General features: G+C 36.6%; 1 protein-coding gene across 1 annotated transcript in view; it reads right to left on the reverse strand.

Annotated features, from left to right (window-relative positions):
• Window positions 1-19,713, reverse strand: part of LOC107565243 (retinoic acid receptor beta-like) — a 94,161-nt gene that overhangs the window by 58,893 nt on the left and 15,555 nt on the right. The window contains exon 2 of the mRNA XM_016250459.1: window positions 12,849-12,997. Within this exon, the coding sequence (XP_016105945.1) occupies window positions 12,849-12,997 (149 nt within the window). The remainder of the gene's footprint in view (window positions 1-12,848; window positions 12,998-19,713) is intronic.

A 19,713-nucleotide genomic window follows, 5' to 3' on the forward strand; every position in this document is an offset into this window, starting at 1 on the left:
CCGTCTTTGATTCAATACAAGGACACGTTGGATCGCTGCCATAGTTGGTCGCTTACTGGACACCACCATGCTTACCCATTTATAGATCTTAGCCATTTAGAGCCAAATTTTTTGCCAGATTTTAATTATCAAAAGTGATTGCCAATTTAAACACTTTAATGACATTACGAAATAGCCTAGGCTAATTACCACCATATTAGTTCTGATACCAAATAAAGTCAACTTCATAAATAGGCCTGTATCCATTGCGAACATATTTTATTATTAGTCTTAAAATGTCCATAACATAAAATCATTGTTGAGCCACAACATTGTCAACATACCATAGTTTGACTTGTACTGCGCTGCGCTGATTTCTAAAGACTGCTGCACAGTGGCGGCGACTTGCGTCTTGAGCTCAAACAATGCTAAGAGAGAGCTTACGAATGGTCCAGACCAACCTTACGAAAGTGTGACTTACAGAAGATATACTTAGCGTACGAACGTGTCGGGAATCGTGCCATAACGTTAAGAGAGAGGTTAAGGAATAGGTTAAGAACTACTTAGCGATAAGAACGTTTTGGGGAACCAGGCCCAGGATAGTTTGCTAGGGCATTATTAGGTGATTTTTAGGGTGCTCTTAGGTCTCTGCATATGGCTCTAGCTCCTCCTTCTGTAGACTTTAGTCAGTATGGATTCCATATTGAAAATGTTACTCAAATTAAAATGACGCTGTAAGGGAAAGATTTACAGTTTTTCTAAACAGTTAAGATCACTTGTGATTTTTAAAACCAGTACAATTAATTGAACATACTGTACTTCTATCCCCCATTTCTTTTCTGTCAAAAATAGACATGGAACTACTAAGGTCTATATGATTTCTTTGTCATCTTTATCGCTAACCAGGCATAGTTAGTTTAAAGGTCAGGACACACCAAGCCGACTTCAAAGAACTAGCACCGATGAAAGCTAACAGTGTTGTCGCCTCGCGTCAGCAGCGTCTGGACCAAAAAGCTGCGTTTGAACACACTGCACAGACTACAGCCTACTGCAAACTAACATGTGCGTTCTCTGCCTGCATGAGAGGAATTAGCTGTCCATATCAGCAGCTATCAATAGTATTCATCATTCAAAAGGAGAAACCGAAACAAAGATATACAAGATAAACACAGATATACGAAACATAAACAAAGCAGTGCTTGCTTGTCATTTTGAATATCAGTTTTGTTGTTAACTTTCATTATTTTAAGCGGCTCATGTTGTTATGAAAATATGCGCATATCTTTAAAGGGTTAGTATACCCAAAAATGAAAATTAGCCTACAAATTACTCACTCTCAAGTCATTCTAGGTGTATATGACTTTCTTCTTTCAGACGAATTCAGTTAGAGTTATATAAAAAATTGTCTTTGAACTTTCAAGCTGTTTAATGCCACTCAGCGGGTGTTGCATTGCTTCAGTCTAAAGAACTTAAATAAAAATCGGCCATCCATAAAAAAAAGTGTCTCACACGGCTCCGGGGGGTGAACAAAGGCCTTCTGTAGCGAATCGATGCGCTTTTGTAAGAAAAATAACCATATTCAAAACGTAATAATCACTTGAATCTAGCTTGTGCTCACTGTTGTAAACAGAAGCAGTTCCGGACGGATGACGTATAGCTGGATAGCTGTAGTCGAACAGAACCATTTTAATGGCCTAATAGACAAGAGATTATAGGTTACACCTCCCTTGTGCTCAACGTCTCTTGCTCTGTAGGTCTCTAAGCAGCAATCCACTGAGCTCTTATCTCATTCTTGGAGAGGGTGATCAACACAGATGGCTTGAGAAATTCTACACCCCACACAGCTCTTAAAAAAATGCTAATGCAATGTGGCAGCCTATTAGCATATAAAGATAACTGTCTCATTTTAACTTGTTAACATTTAACCTTAACTGACAATTCAATTGAGTCTCCTTGGCTATAAAAGAGTAAACTCTTAGTAGTAACATTTCCCTTGTTTCAATAAATAAGCATTAGCCTGATTAAATGGCAGGTGTACAGGGGTCTAAGCCTCACATACTAGGCAGGAGATATCAGTGACAGACCCTAAAGACCTCCAGTGTTCCTCGTTGTAAGAAAGGTTCACAAACAGCCCCGTTAGACCGAATTACACAGCAGACAGAACCAAAATCTCTGGACATTTTAAAGAAGCATTTACTGCTGAAGTTCAGGGAACAATGGCGTAACATGAAACCACTTTATACTGTGTCCGTACGGCTGGATGACATGGCATTAAAGTTTGATGAAACTGAAGCGGATCGGTGGGAAAGCCTGGGTCGTAAGTGTGTGTAAGGCTTGGCACTTAACAAAGAGAGATGTGGATCTGAAACAGTGCCAAATGTCTGGTCTCTCATACACAGACAAGATCACACAAACAGTCAGCCACACGATCATTATAATTACTGACAAATAACTATCACATAAAATTACAGGGCATGACCTATATAATATTTGAAGCTAATTCACTGTATTAGTCTGACAAACAAGTTCAAACAAGACAGACTTGTATTTTTTTTTTATTCTTAAAGTATAAAGTACACTTTCAGAATAACAAAATAATCCAAATAATCCTAAAGTAAGGAAACTTTGCTTCCTTTGATCCTATAAACAAACGTTGGCTTTCACGAGACTCACCAGCGCATGCACAACGCTGACCTCATACGTCATCCTCCCGGAACTGCTCCTGTGTACAACTGTTGGCGCAAGCTACATTAAAGTGATTATTACGTTTTGAATATGGATTTTTCTTACAAAAACGCATCGATTCGCTACAGAATGCCTTTGTTCACCCCCCGGAGCCGTGTGAGACACTTTTTTTATGGATGGGCGATTTTTATTTAACTTCTTTTGGACTGAAGCAATGCAACACCCGCTGACTGCCATTAAACCGCTTGAAAGATCAAAGACCATTTTTAATATAACTCCGACTGGATCTGTCTGAAAGAAGAAAGTCATATACACCTAGGATGCCTCGGGGGTGAGTAAAATGCAGCCTAATTTTCATTTTTGGGTGAACTAACCCTTTAAGTTCACTTAAATGCGAATTTCAATTTGATTCCTAGTTCCTATCCAATTAAAGGGAAAGCAGGCCAAAAAATTAGGCCAGTGTCACAAAGTCACAATTATATTTGCAAGAAACTGTTCTCTGGAATACCTGATTCTGATTGGTCAATCGTAGCATACCCACTACTAGCACTACTTTCACGCCCCATGCGTCACACACACACTTCTTGTTTCTTACAAATATAACTGGTTCTTTGCATCTTGATATAATTGGTTCTTTGCATCTTGCAACCCTTTAATGCATGACACATGCATGCACACTACCTGCTCAGCCACCTCTCAAATAAATATTCCTGATTTAAAGTAAAGTAAGTAAATATGAACGTGGATTGACACGAAAATGTAGTAATTACACCATAAATGCATATTATTAAAGTCTACTGTGTTTCACAGTCAACACATATGGCTTGTTGGCTAGGTTTAAAGGAAAAGAGCACTTTTAGATAAACAAGGCAATAATAGATGGCACTCGTGGAGGTAGGAAAACAAAGTTCTTTATGAACCACAGGATTGCTTGTAATAAAGATTTAAATGCAAAAGGAAAGGCAGTAGAGCTGACTGTTTCTGTCAATGGTAAGTTTGTGATAACGTACGAAAAGTAGTTTAAATGTTTTGCCAATTGCTTGAGCAACTTAATATATACATCTAGAAGTAAATGCAAAAGTAAAAAGCACTGAATGTGTTGTTTATATTTATTGAGTTCAAACATGTCTGTGAAAGATTTTATTACTGTACTGTGTAAAAAAAGAATCATAATGTTGAAAAAGCATTTTCAGTGACAATGTTTGGATTTGAAATTAAAATAATGGATAAATGTTGTGTTTGTGGTAAACAGCCACGGATCAGTAGCGGACTCCTGTGTGAAAGCTGCTTCCCCTCACAAGAGTCACCTAAGAGGGGAATTCCCCCCATTTTCAAAAATGAAATTCAGGCCCTGAATAAATGTCTAAAAATCCTGATTGGCGTATCACTATAAATAGTTATAAATTATAAAAATAAGACTTTAAAAAGACTGGTATGGGTGATCATATCGGCAGAAACTGCTTTCTGTGATCAGCCTCAAAAACCCTGATCGGAGCTCCCCTAGCATATTTACTAATGTCAAAACTAAACTGTACTTGCAAATATGAGTTTAACAATCAGTTGTATACATTTAGTTAAAAACTGTAAATTGTTTATAATTTGAAGCAGTGTGTAAGCAGAGTTCCTTTACTTTGAAATAAGTTCCATATTTATTTATTTAAATCACAGCCTTTTTGTAGCTTATTAACCATTACCTTTATGACAACAGAGCCATATCATAACTGAAATTTTACTTTAATTAATTGTGTACACTTTAATGGTATTTCGAAGACAATTGAAGTAAATATAAAAATTGCAAAGAGAAAGTCTTAAGTGGGTCAAAAACACCTAATATGTTTTCATTTAATCACAATTAACATGAAATTAAGTGCCCAGAGAACTTTGCATTTAGTTTGCACTTAAGTATATTCTTTCCAAGTACATCCCTTTCATACTAAACAAAAACTCCATTTTGAAAGTTGTTACCTTCACTTCAGTCAATATTAGGGAGTTATCATGTTTTTCACTTTAGAATACTGATCCAAATAATTAGTAAATCCGTTTGAAGGGTTTGGTAATACTTGCATCATTACTAGTTGGTTACCATGACCCTCACTTTAGAATTAATAATAAATTATGCATTATTCACATTAATTATGAACCTGGGTGTAGCACCTCTTAGTAGTTCTCCAGGAGATTACTGATAGTGAACTACCACTTTCAACTGAGCACTATTACTTACGAATTCATTAATTTCTTGTCCGTTAATGGTAGTAACTAGAATGTTAAAAGTGCATTAGTCATTTGTCCGTCTAGTTATTGATTAATGATGGCACTATTCTAAAGTGTTACCAAGACTGTTTATATGGTGAGCTTTTGTTGTTGTGTTTGACCACCACACCACCTGACACAAGCATTTATGGTGATTAATGAGACGTTAAACTGAGGTCCTGACTCTCGGTGGTCATTAAAAAATCCCAGGATGTCTTTCGAAAAGAGTAGAGGTGTGACCTCGGCATCCTGGCCAAATTTGTCTATTGGCCTCTGATCATCATGGCCTCCTAACAATCCCCATATCTACTGATTGGCTTAATCGCTCTGTCTCCTCTCCACCAATAAGCTGGTGTGTGGTGGGTGTTCTGGCACACTTTGGCAGCTGTCGCATCATCCAGGTGGATGCTGCACACTGGTGGTGGATGAGGAGATACCCCCTGACAATGTAAAGAGCTTTGAGTGCCTAGAAAAGCGCTATATAAATGTAATGAATTATTATTATTATTATTATGTATGCGATTAAAAACAAGCACACAAAATAGTTTCTGTAAACTTTATTTTTTATGTTTAATTGCATCACATATTTCTCGTATGCTTGCATTTATTCCGTTTAACGTGTTATTTATTGCCAGCACAGCTTCACAAATGTTGTCTTGCTTATCCAGCACTTCTTGACTTAAAACCGTCTGTGCAGAGCCAACATTGTGGGATGGTGTGGAATATACTACCGGTCCAGGTGCCGTAGGATGAACGGGTCTGGTTGCCGCTTCAGTGGTCTCATGGGCGGACACAGTTGGCATTTGTCTGTCTTTACAAAGAATAAAAAAAATAATAAAAAAAAATCAGAAATCTAAAATTATTATATCTCTTAGTTTTAACACTTTAAAATTGACTTCAATTATTTAATAAAACTGTAGCCTTACCATGTGATTGTGGCGAAGTGTTTTCCTGCAAGGGGGGTTCATCACGGTCACCATTGGGAATTATACCCGACAGAGAGGGTTCACCAATTATGCTGATGATGTGTTCATCGCATGCAGATATGCTGGATGACGATGGTGGTCCTCCTCCTGTTTGTATATGATTTTGTCGAAATGAAGTAATGCGTTTTTTACAGTCAAGCTTCATGTCGAACCATTTCCTTTTAACTTCCGGGACTGTTCGATTAACAGATGAAACTGCATTAACAGCTTCTGTAATGTGCTGCCAAGCTTCTTTTTTTTTGGGACCTGATTCTCCAGTATGTACGTTTGAAAAAAAAAAGTTGTTTTGAATGCACTTCCGATATTAAAACTTCAATTTCTGCGTCTGAGAAATTCTTCTTTTTCATTCACTTTTGAGAGGACATGTTGAAATCCTTATTTTCGTTTCATAACATGATGCCCATATATAGTTGTCAGTCGGAATTCATAGGCGGGGATTTTGCTAATTGTGAATGAGTGTGCACGAGCGCGCTATTTACGAATGATTGGAATTCATTAACATACACATGTTTAACTATTAAATCTGATGTGTACGAAGTGTTTGTGAATTCGGAGGACAGTTTTCGGGAAGGTCCGTTTTACGCGCAAATTACTCAAAATTTACTCCTATATTTACGAATGTTTCATGAATGAGGCCCAATGACTTTAAAATGTACTTTAATTTAAAGGGGTCATATGATGCGATTTTTCTTTTTCTTTTCGCTTTGGATTGTTACACGCTCTTGCGCATTTTTCAAAGGTGTACTTAAAGTGTGGCAAGTAATATTATATTATCTGCAAGTAGTTTTTAACTACAAGTGTTCATTCAATACAATTAAGCACATTCCTTTTTCATAAGAGATTAGAAAAAGCATTTGATTATGTTTTGTCAATGCATTACAAAATTATCTGAAAACATGGAAATAAAGACATATCAAGGTAATCATTAATTCAAAGTAGTTTGAAAGTAGGGCTGTAAAAAAAATCCTCACAATTATGATATGGACTTGTAGTTATAAAAGCAATGATTAATAAACTATAAAGGCGGTGATTTAATTGAATAAATATGGACTCTGCAGTTTCAAAGTGAATGAGCTGTGCTCTCTTCTGTCCTATACACACAAATACAATGTTTTCAGTATGTGCTCAATCCACATAAACTCCAGAAGGTATGTTTTGCTTTAAAACCACAGTATGGTTTGCCTATAACTTGCACTGTGAACACAACACACATCCAGGTAACAGAAAAGGAAGAGATGCCAGCGATTCATCAAAGTGTTCTTAATCTCTCAAAGTTTTTGAAAACTTCAAGTTTAAAGCACAAGAAAGACAGAGGACACATGTCAGAAAGATGCCAATGTCAAAAAGGATTACAGAGTCAAAGCAACCAGACCGCAGCAAGTCTGGCGCCTTTACTTGGCTTAGCTTGAGATGTGTCTTTTCTGTATGCATATGCATACACGTATGCTCAGCCATATGTTTCCTCACTATGTTACCAATTCAAATCAGATCTCCAACCCAATATCAAACAAAGCATGCTCATGGCAAATGATGCAAATGAGCAGAAGAGAGTCGCATGCATCATTTGTGTCTTTGGGCTCACAATCTTCTTGGCTTTATGTGTGTGAATCACCAGGCAGAGAATTAGAAATCAGATACATTATGTGGCAAAAATGTGAGTAGTTAAAAGTAGTTAAAATATAATAGACACAATTTGCAACAGAAACAACAGTTTACAGCAAGAACACTTATACACTGAAAAAAATGATTCATTGAATTTACATTTTTTAAGGTAAGTGGTTGCAATCAATTTATTTTAGCTACATTTAAATAAACAAATTTAGTTGACTAACTTTCAACATTTAAAAAAAAAAAAAAGTAGTTAAAATAAATTGTTTGCAACCACTTACCTTAACATTTTTTTAGTAAATTCAATGTATCATTTTTTACAGTGAGCACTCAAAATGACAAAAATGCACATCCCTGTTTAAAAAAAGACACTTATATTGAAAAGACATGCTGCATAGTGTGCAGTGTTTCATAAAACAGAAGTACATGGTATATTTAACACTTCCGTTATTTATTTAGAATTTATTATTTATTCAAAACAGTAACCTTGGAGAGTGACATTATATCTTATTGTCTATATCTTCGCTGCAGGCTTCAAATCTAGTGTATCCACTCCATTATGTAGTACTGTGTCTGTGATATTCATATGTGGTTATATATTTCTGTCTTTGTGACTGTATATCCAGACCACACCAGCATCCAAATGCAAGTTTTTTCTATGAGGGTTTAGGTGTAGGGTTACAGAATACAGTTAGTACAGTATAAAATCATTTTGACTATGGAAAGTCACCATAAAACATAAAAACCCAACATATGTGCGGGTGTGATTTTAGACCCTGTGGCTACAGAGCACCCTTGACTCGCCTATTATTCCATGAAGTTCATCCACAAGTTCCTTACAATGGCGCAGTGCCCAGAGGGACGTATACCGTATATGACACTAAAAGATCCTATAATCCTTAGTCTAATCCTTTGAAGCTGTTAATGTCACCCATTCAAAGGCAATATGGCCTAGATATGCTATTTATCTTCTCCTTCTTTCTTGTCACATCACAGAGAATGAGTGTGAATATGGATATGTAGTCTAATAAGTCTAACAACGGATTACATTAATCATTTTCTCAAGTAACGAACAATTATTTTGATAAATCTATATCTACTGATAGTCCGCTTGTCCTACTGAAGCATCCTGGGTAGCCAGTCCATCACAGGGTCAAGTCACCTTTATTTATGCAGCGCTTTATAAAATACAGATGGCATCAAAGCAGCTTTACAGTGATAAACAGGAAAATAAAAATTCAGTGCTGCTTCAAAGCAGTTCAACAGTCTGCTTTAAAGGAGCTCAACAGTCAATTTTCCAGTTAAAGTCAGTTTAAAAATGGTCATGATCAGTTTACAGTAACTATTTTTTATTTTATTTTACGGATTACATGATCACCAAACAATTTTGGGTGCAATGCGCAGTTTGTCCTGTAAACTATAAAAAATAAAAACATCACCAGCTGCTAAATTCAAATCTGCATTCGTTGGCTGGCACAGAGTCAGAGACAGCTGTGTTTTTACAGCGCTGTGCATTATAACCAATCACACACGATTCTGTTGAGCTTATGAATGCAAGGACCAATCAGAGGCGTTCAGATGAGTCACTGCTGAAACACCGCTGTTTTGTTCAGCGCGTGCTCGCTCAGTTCTCAGGTGATCTTTCTGTACAATGAAAGTGTTATAATTAGCAACTTATAATGTTTTTATTAAATTAAATACATATTAAAATATATAAACTATTGTTAAATATTAATATGTTAAATACATATAAAAAATATTTTATGGCATGACACCCATATCTGGTACTTAAGTAGTTAATAGATTACACTATTAGGCTACTTTGCCCATCGCCCATTATAAATCAACTAACATAATCTATATAGAGATGCAAAATGCATTTACTTACATGTATTTAAGAATCGAGATACTTCATGATATAGTTAACACGTTTGGGAATATTTAGAATAAAAAGGAACAAATAAATAAACATAATATAGAACCACCCCTGATTTTCACAATAGCTGTAAAGGTTTCATAATTTTTTTAATTCTTTTAATTTTTCTTTTCTAAAAAATCCTGTGTGTGTCATACTATTTAACTACATTTACTATATAGAATGGCCATGTAAATAAATTTGTGATCCATGCTTCTAGATTTGGGGACAAAAGCACCTTCTCAGTCAACTAGATCATGTATGAGATGAATAATTATGTTTAACTTACTAAACTGCTGATATATAGCTGTGAAACACTAAGTCTTCATTTCTGTTTCACTTGTTAATCTGGACAAAAGTATAGACAAAATATTTAAATTATGGATGTGTAATGTCATTGCTGTTTTCATGTTTATTATTGTTTGTTCATGTAATACAGGGATTCCTGAAGTTGATCAAACCCCCTGCAGCGTAATATGATGTTTAATGCATTTCATGTTGTTCATAACAAAGAATGGAATATATTTTCTTTTTATCAATATGGCACATAATAATACTATTCGAATGTGATAAATGGGTTAGGTGAAAAGTAATCTAAAAGTAAGTAGTCAGTATATATTACCGAAAAAAATTTGTGATCTAAAAGATTGTGTTAATAATAATCAGTAACGGACTACCGTTTGCAAGCTACCTGTTAATACATGTTTTTGGTTTTAATATTTGTATTGCGTGCTAACCGTTTTATAAAAGCATTAACATCCTCATACCTTATTGCTTGCATAACACAGTTGACTTATTATACTGAAAATGATAATCCAGTGCACAAAGTCATTTTTGATTATGTTTTGTTGGTTGAAGTTTTAATTTACAATGTCATTATAGTAATGACCTTGTATCAGAATAACCTTTTGACTCTATTTTCTGATTGGAGTCATGTTGAAAGGTGCTGTAAAATGTTGACACACAGACCTGCTTATTTTAACATTCTGTATTCATTTATTATTTAAATTAAATAAATGGTGGAAGAACTATTTATTCAGTTTATTAATATGAATTACTATTAAATCTCTTTATTGAAAATTGCAAAACAATAAATCACTGGAGGTTGTGTGCTTGTCATGTGTATTCTCTGTCCTGAGACTCCTATGAAGTTTGTAGTTTGTATTTTGTTTAGTCCCTCCAGGATTTCATGACTTTTTTCATGTTTTTTTGCAATGACTGATTTTGTGGTGGCAATTTCCAGAAATTAGCGAAAAACTAGCATTTAAAAAAAATTATATTTACCATATTGTAAATTGTGTTAGATGCACAACAGTCATACACGAAACAAAGAACAAACAAAATTCATAAAATTTGTTTATTTTAAAAAGAAGGACAAATATGTGCAACATAAAGATAAACAGTGTTTAATTTAGTTGTTTCATTAATATTAACAACAATACAGTAGACCTACAGTAAGGCACGGACCAATACTAACACACGTCCCAAACAGTTTTTCCCCCAAACAGTTTGTTTACTTAAGACATAACCGATTGCATTTACATGAATACGCGCCAAGATGGACATTTTGGTAAGTGTGCACGGCAAGTGCACAAAACAGAAATCTGCGGTCAGTCCGCCTGACTGAACTGAGTTCTCTTTCACGGTATACTGCAATTTTAATAACTTTTTATTACTATTAAAGTGCCCCTATTATGCCATTTCCAATATTGCCTTTCATGCAGTGTGTAATGTAGTTGTATGTGAATGTAAACGATCAGCAAAGTTGTAAAGCTGAAAGTGCACAATAAATAAAGTTATTGTCTCCCAAAATAAAGAATCGACTCTTCTGGAATCTGATTCCAGCTTGTGGTGGCATAATAATCGCAGATACAAGCAGTGTGTCATCTGAAGGTTTCAGATCCAGCACACAGGAGCTGCTTCTGTTTTGTGCATGACTGAAATGATCTGCTCTCACTACAGTATAGGGGTGGGAATCTTCAGGATTTTCACGATCCGATCCGATCCTGGGATTCACGATCCGATTCCAAAACCTACATTTTTTCCCTAATTAATTGTTCTGCTGTGCAAATACATCTTTACAACTTTACATAAAGAATCTTCACTGGTTTCACGATTCAATTCAGTTACGATTATCATTATCAACTCAATATCACGATGCGTCACATTCTCAGTTTTTAATATTACTGCACATGGCTACATTTTTTATATACATTTTATATCAAATTTATTTTGTGCAAAATTTACTTTTTTTTATTATTATTATTATTATATAAGCAGGCTACTTTTTAAAGCAATTACTTATTTAAAATAAGTGTCCTTTAAGTATCTCAGACAATAGTTATGGGTTTTTCTTTTTCCTCAGCATTATTGCTGTTTGATTATTACTGATGAGAAAATAGACAGTGGCAGCTTTAACACACTAATGCACAGATCTAGTTTGATAGATCACATGTTTTGTCCTGCTCTGAAAACTTAACTGACTGTGTTTACATCAGTTTCATATAAAAGTATTAAAAAATGCGAATGCATTTAACCGCAGCTGCGATCGAGCTTCAGGACAAACAAACACAAAGTGCATGTGAAAGTCTGTCAGTACGTGACTTTCATGCATCTAATACGTACTGCATTCCAAACGGCAGAAATGAAAGTATGTCTAAAGTAAAACACTGAAATAACTCACTGTCAAGGAATGCTCACGTGTCTCACAGCATATATTCTGTGCAATGAAGCCCGCCGCGATGCTCTCTATCGCACACACGTGCCGTATGTGGCCAAAAAATACCAAGCTCAGAATCGATTCTGAAATGTTCAGAATTGTTGAACAGAGAATCACGATGCATTGGAGAATCGATTTCTTCTTCCACCCCTAACTACTACAGTATAAAAGCTACTGTAGGTTAACTGAGATTTGACAGAGGAACCTGCGCCTCAATTGGACTCCTAACATGTCAAGTGTGATAAATATTTACAGTTTTATAGGCATCACCTTCTTTGATTTTATGTTACTACTTGTTACCGGCTATAGCCATGAATAGAATATGGACTTGATGTCCACTGCATGTATTCAAGCCTCTATTTTAAGCTGCTGTGTGAAGAGGACATTTTGAGATTCACACCTGTCAATCCCAATCACTGACTCTAATTGAGTGAATGTAGAATATGAATGCATCGAGATATCGGCAAGAATCTGTGAAACCCGAATTAATCCTCCAGACTGGCAGACCATATCAAAGAAGATCATTTAGCTTAGGCTGAAATCCTACAGCACTGACTCTAAATAATTCAACACAAATGGGTTTGAACCTTATTTTGTTTAGAAGGCGGACCTGGGGCCAGGGGACTAGAATGTACAGGGGAGAAAACCTGAATATTTATTGAATGGCTTCCATTTGGTGGGATGAAGGGATGAATAGCATGTTTACCTTGCAGCCTTCACAGGCACTGACACCATAGTGGTACCCCGAGGACTTGTCCTGGCAGACGAAGCAGGGTTTGTAGACACGAGGAGGGGGTAGAGGTGATGGAGGACTGGGGACCAATTCCTCTGAACTGGTGCTCTGAGTCTCAATGGCTGTAGGGGCAGAAAGAGACGAGAAACATAACTGATGATGATGGAGATGAAAACTCCAGTCTGAGAAAAACAACTGCCTTCAGATGAACTTAAGACTTGTTGGCACTTTAAAAATTATTGTATCACATATCGAATATAGCATTACTTAATGAGTTATCGCATACCGCATTTTTCTTCAATATCGCACAGCCCTTCTTCTGACAATATCTGATACCTTAAAGGGGTGGTTCACGGGTTTTTTCTAGGCTTGATTGTGTTTATGGGGTGCAGTCTAACATGTGTTAATGCTTAGTTTTTTTAAAAATGCATTATTTTTCACTTTTTACTTTTGCATTTACTTCTAGATTTATATATTAAGTTGCTCAAGCAAGTGGCAAAAAATGTAAACTACTTTTCTTGCGTTATAACAAACTTACCATTGACAGAAATAGTCAGCTCTACTGCCTTTCCTTTTGCATTGAAATCTTTATTACAAGCAATCCTGCAGTTCATAAAGAACTTTGTTTTCCTACCTCCACGAGTGCCATCTATTATTGCCTTGTTTATCTAAAAGTGCTCTTTCCCTTTAAACCTAGCCAAAAAGTTAGTTTGTGAAATTATGTCTCACACAAGGTTTTCAAATGACTTTATAAGTTATTTAATTAAGAAATATGAAGGTGAGTACCTCACCTTCAGCATTAGAATTATTTCACCTGCACAGGACAGAGACTGAGACGGTGCCGCTGCCTGTCATGCCAAACCTCTCACAGCAGGCGCGTCATCAGCCTGAGATCGTTTTTTTGAGATCTGCCTTTTTAGAGACCACCGATCAATCATCCCAACGCGATTATCGGATGATCGGTAGCCGATCAATCGGAGCACCCCTAGTATTCTCCATTGCAAATCCCCAGTTTTCTTAACCAAAGGTGACTTATATAAAACTCTCCATTCTGGTTTTGCATCTACATTAAGCTGAAGTACATCTCTCCAAGGTGTGTCATAAGTCTATTCAAAAAAGTTTTATTAAAAGCTTTTACACAATTTTTATATAATTGACGCGTTTCAGAAAGGCGGGGCATAGAGGAGAAACAATAATGTACAGTATGTGGAAAATAATGTGTTTTTTGAACCTTAAACCTCATAAACACATTTCATTACACCAAATACACAAAATAATGTTCTTTTTAGCAACATCATATGACCCCTTTAACAAATTAGCGAAGCTTATTTCCCCCAAAGAAAATAAAGGAGAAAAACAGAAAAGACAAAAAAAAAGAAAGAAGATGTACCAAACTACTACTTTTAGCTGACTTTAACTTTGTAAGAATTTTCTTCAGACGGTACACCTCCTGATCAGTAAAACAATTTTCACTTCTGAAAGTCTTTACTTTGTCAATGAACTGCATTATATCTGGAAAGTACTCTTCTATTTTCACCTTCCTCAAATTCTTCGTTGTTATCAAAAAAGACTTAAACTAAACCAAAACCGTCTTTTCTTTTAACTTGTTTTAGACATCCTACGAACTTTCTTTTTTGTGGAGTTTAAAAAAACATCCATCATCATTCAACAGTGGGACCTCCACTTCAGGATTTTCTTCCTCTATTACCATTTCCTCTTTTTCACCATTACTATCATCTGACTCACCTAATTCTTCCACTACCTGTTCTACTCCAGGGGAGATTCTAACCTCTGCATTATCACTTGCAGCAATTTAATCTTTTTCAGTTTCTTCCAAACTTTCCACCGGGTTTTCCGGAACAACAAGTGCCGTGCTTGGACCCGGCATCTCAGCAGCAACTGCTGCAATATTATTCTGCCCATTTCCGGATGCCTTGCTTGGACCCAGCATCTCAGCATCAACTGCTGCAACATCTTTCTGCACATTTTCAATGACAACAATCATACCATTCCTATAATTTCCTTTCTTTGGACACGCACGGACAAGATGACCATTTTCTCCGCAACCAAAACATTTAATTTTCCATACCTAGAAAGCATTCTGGAAAAAGTCTCATTCTTGATAAACGGCGGTACGATAGATAACGTTACCTTCTTTGAAGGGGTAGAAAGAGGGAGCACTGAAATAAAAATGCCATCAATCTCAATACCACTCTCTGTTAGCAAGTTCGCTAACTCAACCATCCTAACAAACAAAACGACAGCATTATTCATCAGTGATGCCGATAGAACATTTTCATTACCAACTACTGCACCTACTGCCAAAGCGCACTGTTCTACACTTGCAGTAGTATATACTTTTATTCCATGGCGCCTCGTTAGAAAATCTAAACTCCCCACACTTGGAGCCGCCATACTCCCAGTACACAGACTGGGAGTAAAATTCCATAAAACAACAACTTCCTCCTTACTACTATTTACCAAAAGACACAACGTAACTATTAACAAATTTACCAAGGATAGAAAAGGAGGAAAAAAGTAATTCAATCTCTCGTACCTCGCACTTCAGTCAAACACTCTCCATCCACGCTCCACACTCACCCGACGCATGCGCACTGCACACAGAGAGAGAGAGAGAGAGAGAGAGAGAGAGAGAGAGATGCAGAGCAGGGGACGCGAGGAACAGTATTAAGAACCGCTGCTTTAGAACATCGATTTTGAAACTTGTGAATCCATTAGAATCGTTAGAAGACTAAAATAGATTTTTACGTGCACCTCTAGTTTTCTCTTCCTGTTATGTTTTTTATATTTATATTTCTCTAAAGAAGCGCAGCATGGCCTCGCCCCCTTCGTTGCCTTTTCCAGAGGGCGGTGTTATCTGGGTTTGTTATGTCATGAACCCGGGAAGTAACTTGTTGTAGTCCCTATGAGCCGTTTTGTAGACATTAAACTGCCAGAATTTTAAAAGATGATATCTCCATTTGTATTGAACTTTCAGCTTCGTAACTTTTCAGATATTGTTTATGTTCAAACAGCAACATTACACACTAACTAACGTTAAAAAAGTGAAATCGCAATGAACCACCCCTTTGATATTCATGTATTTGCTCAGAAATGGGTTTTCAGTCATATGACAATAGCCTGACCTAAATTTCAAAAGTCACAGTGAAGAGTCTTATACTGTGAATGCAATACCTGTATTACATTTTTTTGAGCATTATTAGCATAGCTCAAAATATAACTGCATACGTTTGCAACATTAAGCTAAACAAAAAAGAAGGGGTCAAAATACATTTTGAGTGTGCTTTAGAAACAATAACAAATAAGCTAAGTATTGCTACTAAAATATTTTAATAAACATATAAATATAGGAAACTGAACAAATAGTCCCCACGCCCCCACAATGATTCAAAAGCAACAAAATCATTGTAAATACACTGTAAATATTTAATATATTGCCCAGCCGTAGCTGACAGCTGTTTCTGAATTATTAAAGTTGGTTTATAGGACAAGATAGACTGATTTCAATCTGTCGTAACTTGATGGAATCATAGCTCATGGTTGATAGCCACAAATCAAGCAGCAGGCTTCTAAACAGTGCTCTGTCTCTATGATCCAAAGCAACAAGACTGGCTCGAATTGATTTTTTTAACGTACTTCTGAGCACATCAGTTTAGTAAACAACATTACTGAGGAGAAACGACTGTCTTGTTTGAGAGAGTAACAGGATAAAGAGACTACGCTTATTGTCAGTGGATGAGATTGATTCCTCAAGCAAAGAACGCTGTTGTGTAATTGTGTTTGTGTGTGCAGAATAACAAGGGTACGCTGTTGAAGCTGAATTAGCCTCAGGCTTAAGATGGTTAATTTTCTGAGAGACCTTGACCAGGTACGTGTTTGCATTCGATTCAGCAGTTTAGGGGTATGAAGCACTTTTATTTTAAAATGCTCTTTATACTTGACAGCCTGCAAAACAAAGAGATCGGTTTTCTTCTTTGGGAAAACAGATGCCTTTGGAGATAATAAAAAGTATTTTATAAGCCTGGTTTCATAAACAGGTTTTAAACTTAAATAAAACTTTCTAAAGTTTAGGGATATCTGCTCTTGACAAGAGTGGTCTGGACCCTTCAGCAGACATTTTTAGTCTCTCCAGGACTATTGTGTACACCAGTAGACCAAACACATAGCCCATACTGTTGTGTTTAAAGGGGTCATATGATGCTGCTAAAAATAACATTATTTTGTGTATTTCGTGTAATGAAATGTGTTTATGCGGTTTAAAGGTTAAAAAACACATTATTTTCCACATACTGTACATTATTGTTTCTCCTCTATGCCCCGCCTTTTTGAAACAAGTCAATTTTTACAAAGCTCATCGGTCTGAAAAAGCGAGGTGTGCTGTGATTGGCCAGCTATCCAATGCGTTGTGATTGGCCGAATACCTCAAGCGTGAGACAGAAATGTTACGCCCCTCAACAATCTGTTGATACTGTGTCCCGGCCGGAGCGACGAGACAAAAACATTAAAACCCATTACAAACGAGGCATTTGTTGCATTCAGTGGGGACATAATTACTGATTCTAATGACTTATACTGCCTTTTACGCGTTGCGTTGCATTGCATCGCGCAAACATAAAACCCTGTCTGCATTTGTGATCAGAGAAATGACAAACAACAAGTGCTACTCCACACTGCCCAAAACTCGCGTTTGAGACATCAGTGGCAAATCCTTTAAATGAAAACGTACTTACGTGAGTCAGAACTGCCGGTATTTTAGTCTAACGTTACTCTCCCAGGATCAGTAAACAGTCCTCCATAAAATGTGCTGCACACATCTGGATATTTGGGTTGAAGTGTTCTGGAACAGTGTTGTAAATACAACTTAACTACTGATTTGTAGTCGTGTCCTCTTTTGGAAGACCAAACAAAGTAGTTTCGCTTTCACAACGAAAATCACAGCGGCCAAGCGGAAGCCCCGGCTTAGCGTGAGCTGAGGCCGGGCTAGAGTGAGCCGAGGCGGCGGGGTTGAGAACGGCGCAGCCTGCGGATCCGACGAAGGAGTGGCAAGCACATGTGACGACCCCGAGCTTCGTCCATGGTGAAAGTCGAGCATCAGCTCTAGGCATGACGAAGCGGATATCGTCCTCTTTTGGAAGGCCAAACAAAGTAGTTTCGCTTTCACAACGAAGCACACAGCGTCTTCAGGACAAAGCGGCAACAAAACTACAGCAAGAATAAAAGTTACGCCTTCTTTCTTTGCATGAACATTTGGGCGGCGTTATGCAAATCTTCCCACATAGTGAGGTAGATATGTGGGGGCGTGTTAGAACGAGCTGTTTTAGGTAGGTGTGGCTGACTCTTAACTTTTATAAAGAATATCTCTTTGGATTTGAGACTTTAGTCTTTGCAACTTTACAGATCTTCTTTATGCACCAAGAGCTTGTAACACTCCAAAGAGAAAGGAAAAATTGAAATCGCATCATATGGCCCCTTTAAGTAATATTTTCTGAATGTTTTGTCACCAAACTTGTCCATATGGTATTATGTATATACTGTATATTAGGGCTGTGCGATATTGAAAAAAAATGCGATATGTGATACCTTGTTAAAAAATGTGATATTCGATATGCAATACGATATTACTTAAAGTGTATAAAATAAATTTAAATTATATTTTAAAATATTTAAAAATGAAAATTATATAACCAATTTGTTTCACAATCTTTCTTGGAAAAGAAAGAATCACTATAACTTCTGAAAGTGACCAGCAGTGTTTTAGCATTACTTAAAAAGTAATGTCACAAATCAGAAAATGTAATTTAACATCTATGTGAACATACAAACAAAAATATTAATGACACTAATTTTATATCATTGCAACTTTGCTTTCCACACACTTTAAGTACATCTTTATATACCACAGCAAAAACTATAGTCTGAGAAAGTTCAAACATGATTAAAGGCAAGTGAACAGTCAGTAAAAAAAGAAAAAGAGTGAAAAAAGAACAAATACACAATTTACAAGCATAGATAAAATAAACGGTAGTATTCAGGTACAGAAATGTAATGAGTGTAAAATAACACTGCATAGTGTTCACTGTATGAATTAAATTTAGATTAATCTTTGTTATAGCTGTTTTGTTGTTTGATTAACATTAGTGACATATTCAGCAGCACGTATTTATAGGCTGCTGTCCCTTTAAATCTGACTGCACCGATCCAGTATAATGATACACATCCGATTTCTTTCTCCGCTGTTTACATTCATTTAAAACCTAACTGACTGCGTTTACGAGAATGATCGTCGAGACGGGTACTATTGACAATTCTGTGTGTATGTGTCTGTTCATGAGGAGATGCGAAAGACGAATCAACTCGGCCTATTCTTAAAATGATAATGATATCGCACGCCGTTGCAATATGCATATTGCGATATTTACATTTGCGATTGTAACAAAGTTCGTAAGTCGGGAAGAAGGAGGCAGAAACCGGCAAACATTTAAATAAAACTTTAATAATAAAATAAACACAAAATAGCACGACAGCCCCTCACGGACGACTGTCGCGCACAAACGAAACCAAAACACAAAATAAAGTCCAGGCCTGGTCCTCTTTCGTCTAACACGGTTGTCACTCCTCCTCTTTATCCTTCCGGAGCTCCTCCGTGAGACTCGAGACCGGTGAGTGGTGCAGGTGTCGCTCATCATCAATTACTCCACGGCTCTCGGCCCCGCCCCCACTCATTACAGCGATATTTCGATATATCGTGCAGCCCTACTGTATATTATATATACATATTTATTAGTGCTGTCAAACGATTAATTGCATCCAAAATAAA

This window comes from Sinocyclocheilus grahami, unplaced genomic scaffold, assembly GCF_001515645.1.
Source record: "Sinocyclocheilus grahami isolate Dianchi unplaced genomic scaffold, SAMN03320097.WGS_v1.1 scaffold990.1, whole genome shotgun sequence".
In the NCBI taxonomy this organism is placed as follows: Eukaryota; Metazoa; Chordata; class Actinopteri; order Cypriniformes; family Cyprinidae; genus Sinocyclocheilus; species Sinocyclocheilus grahami.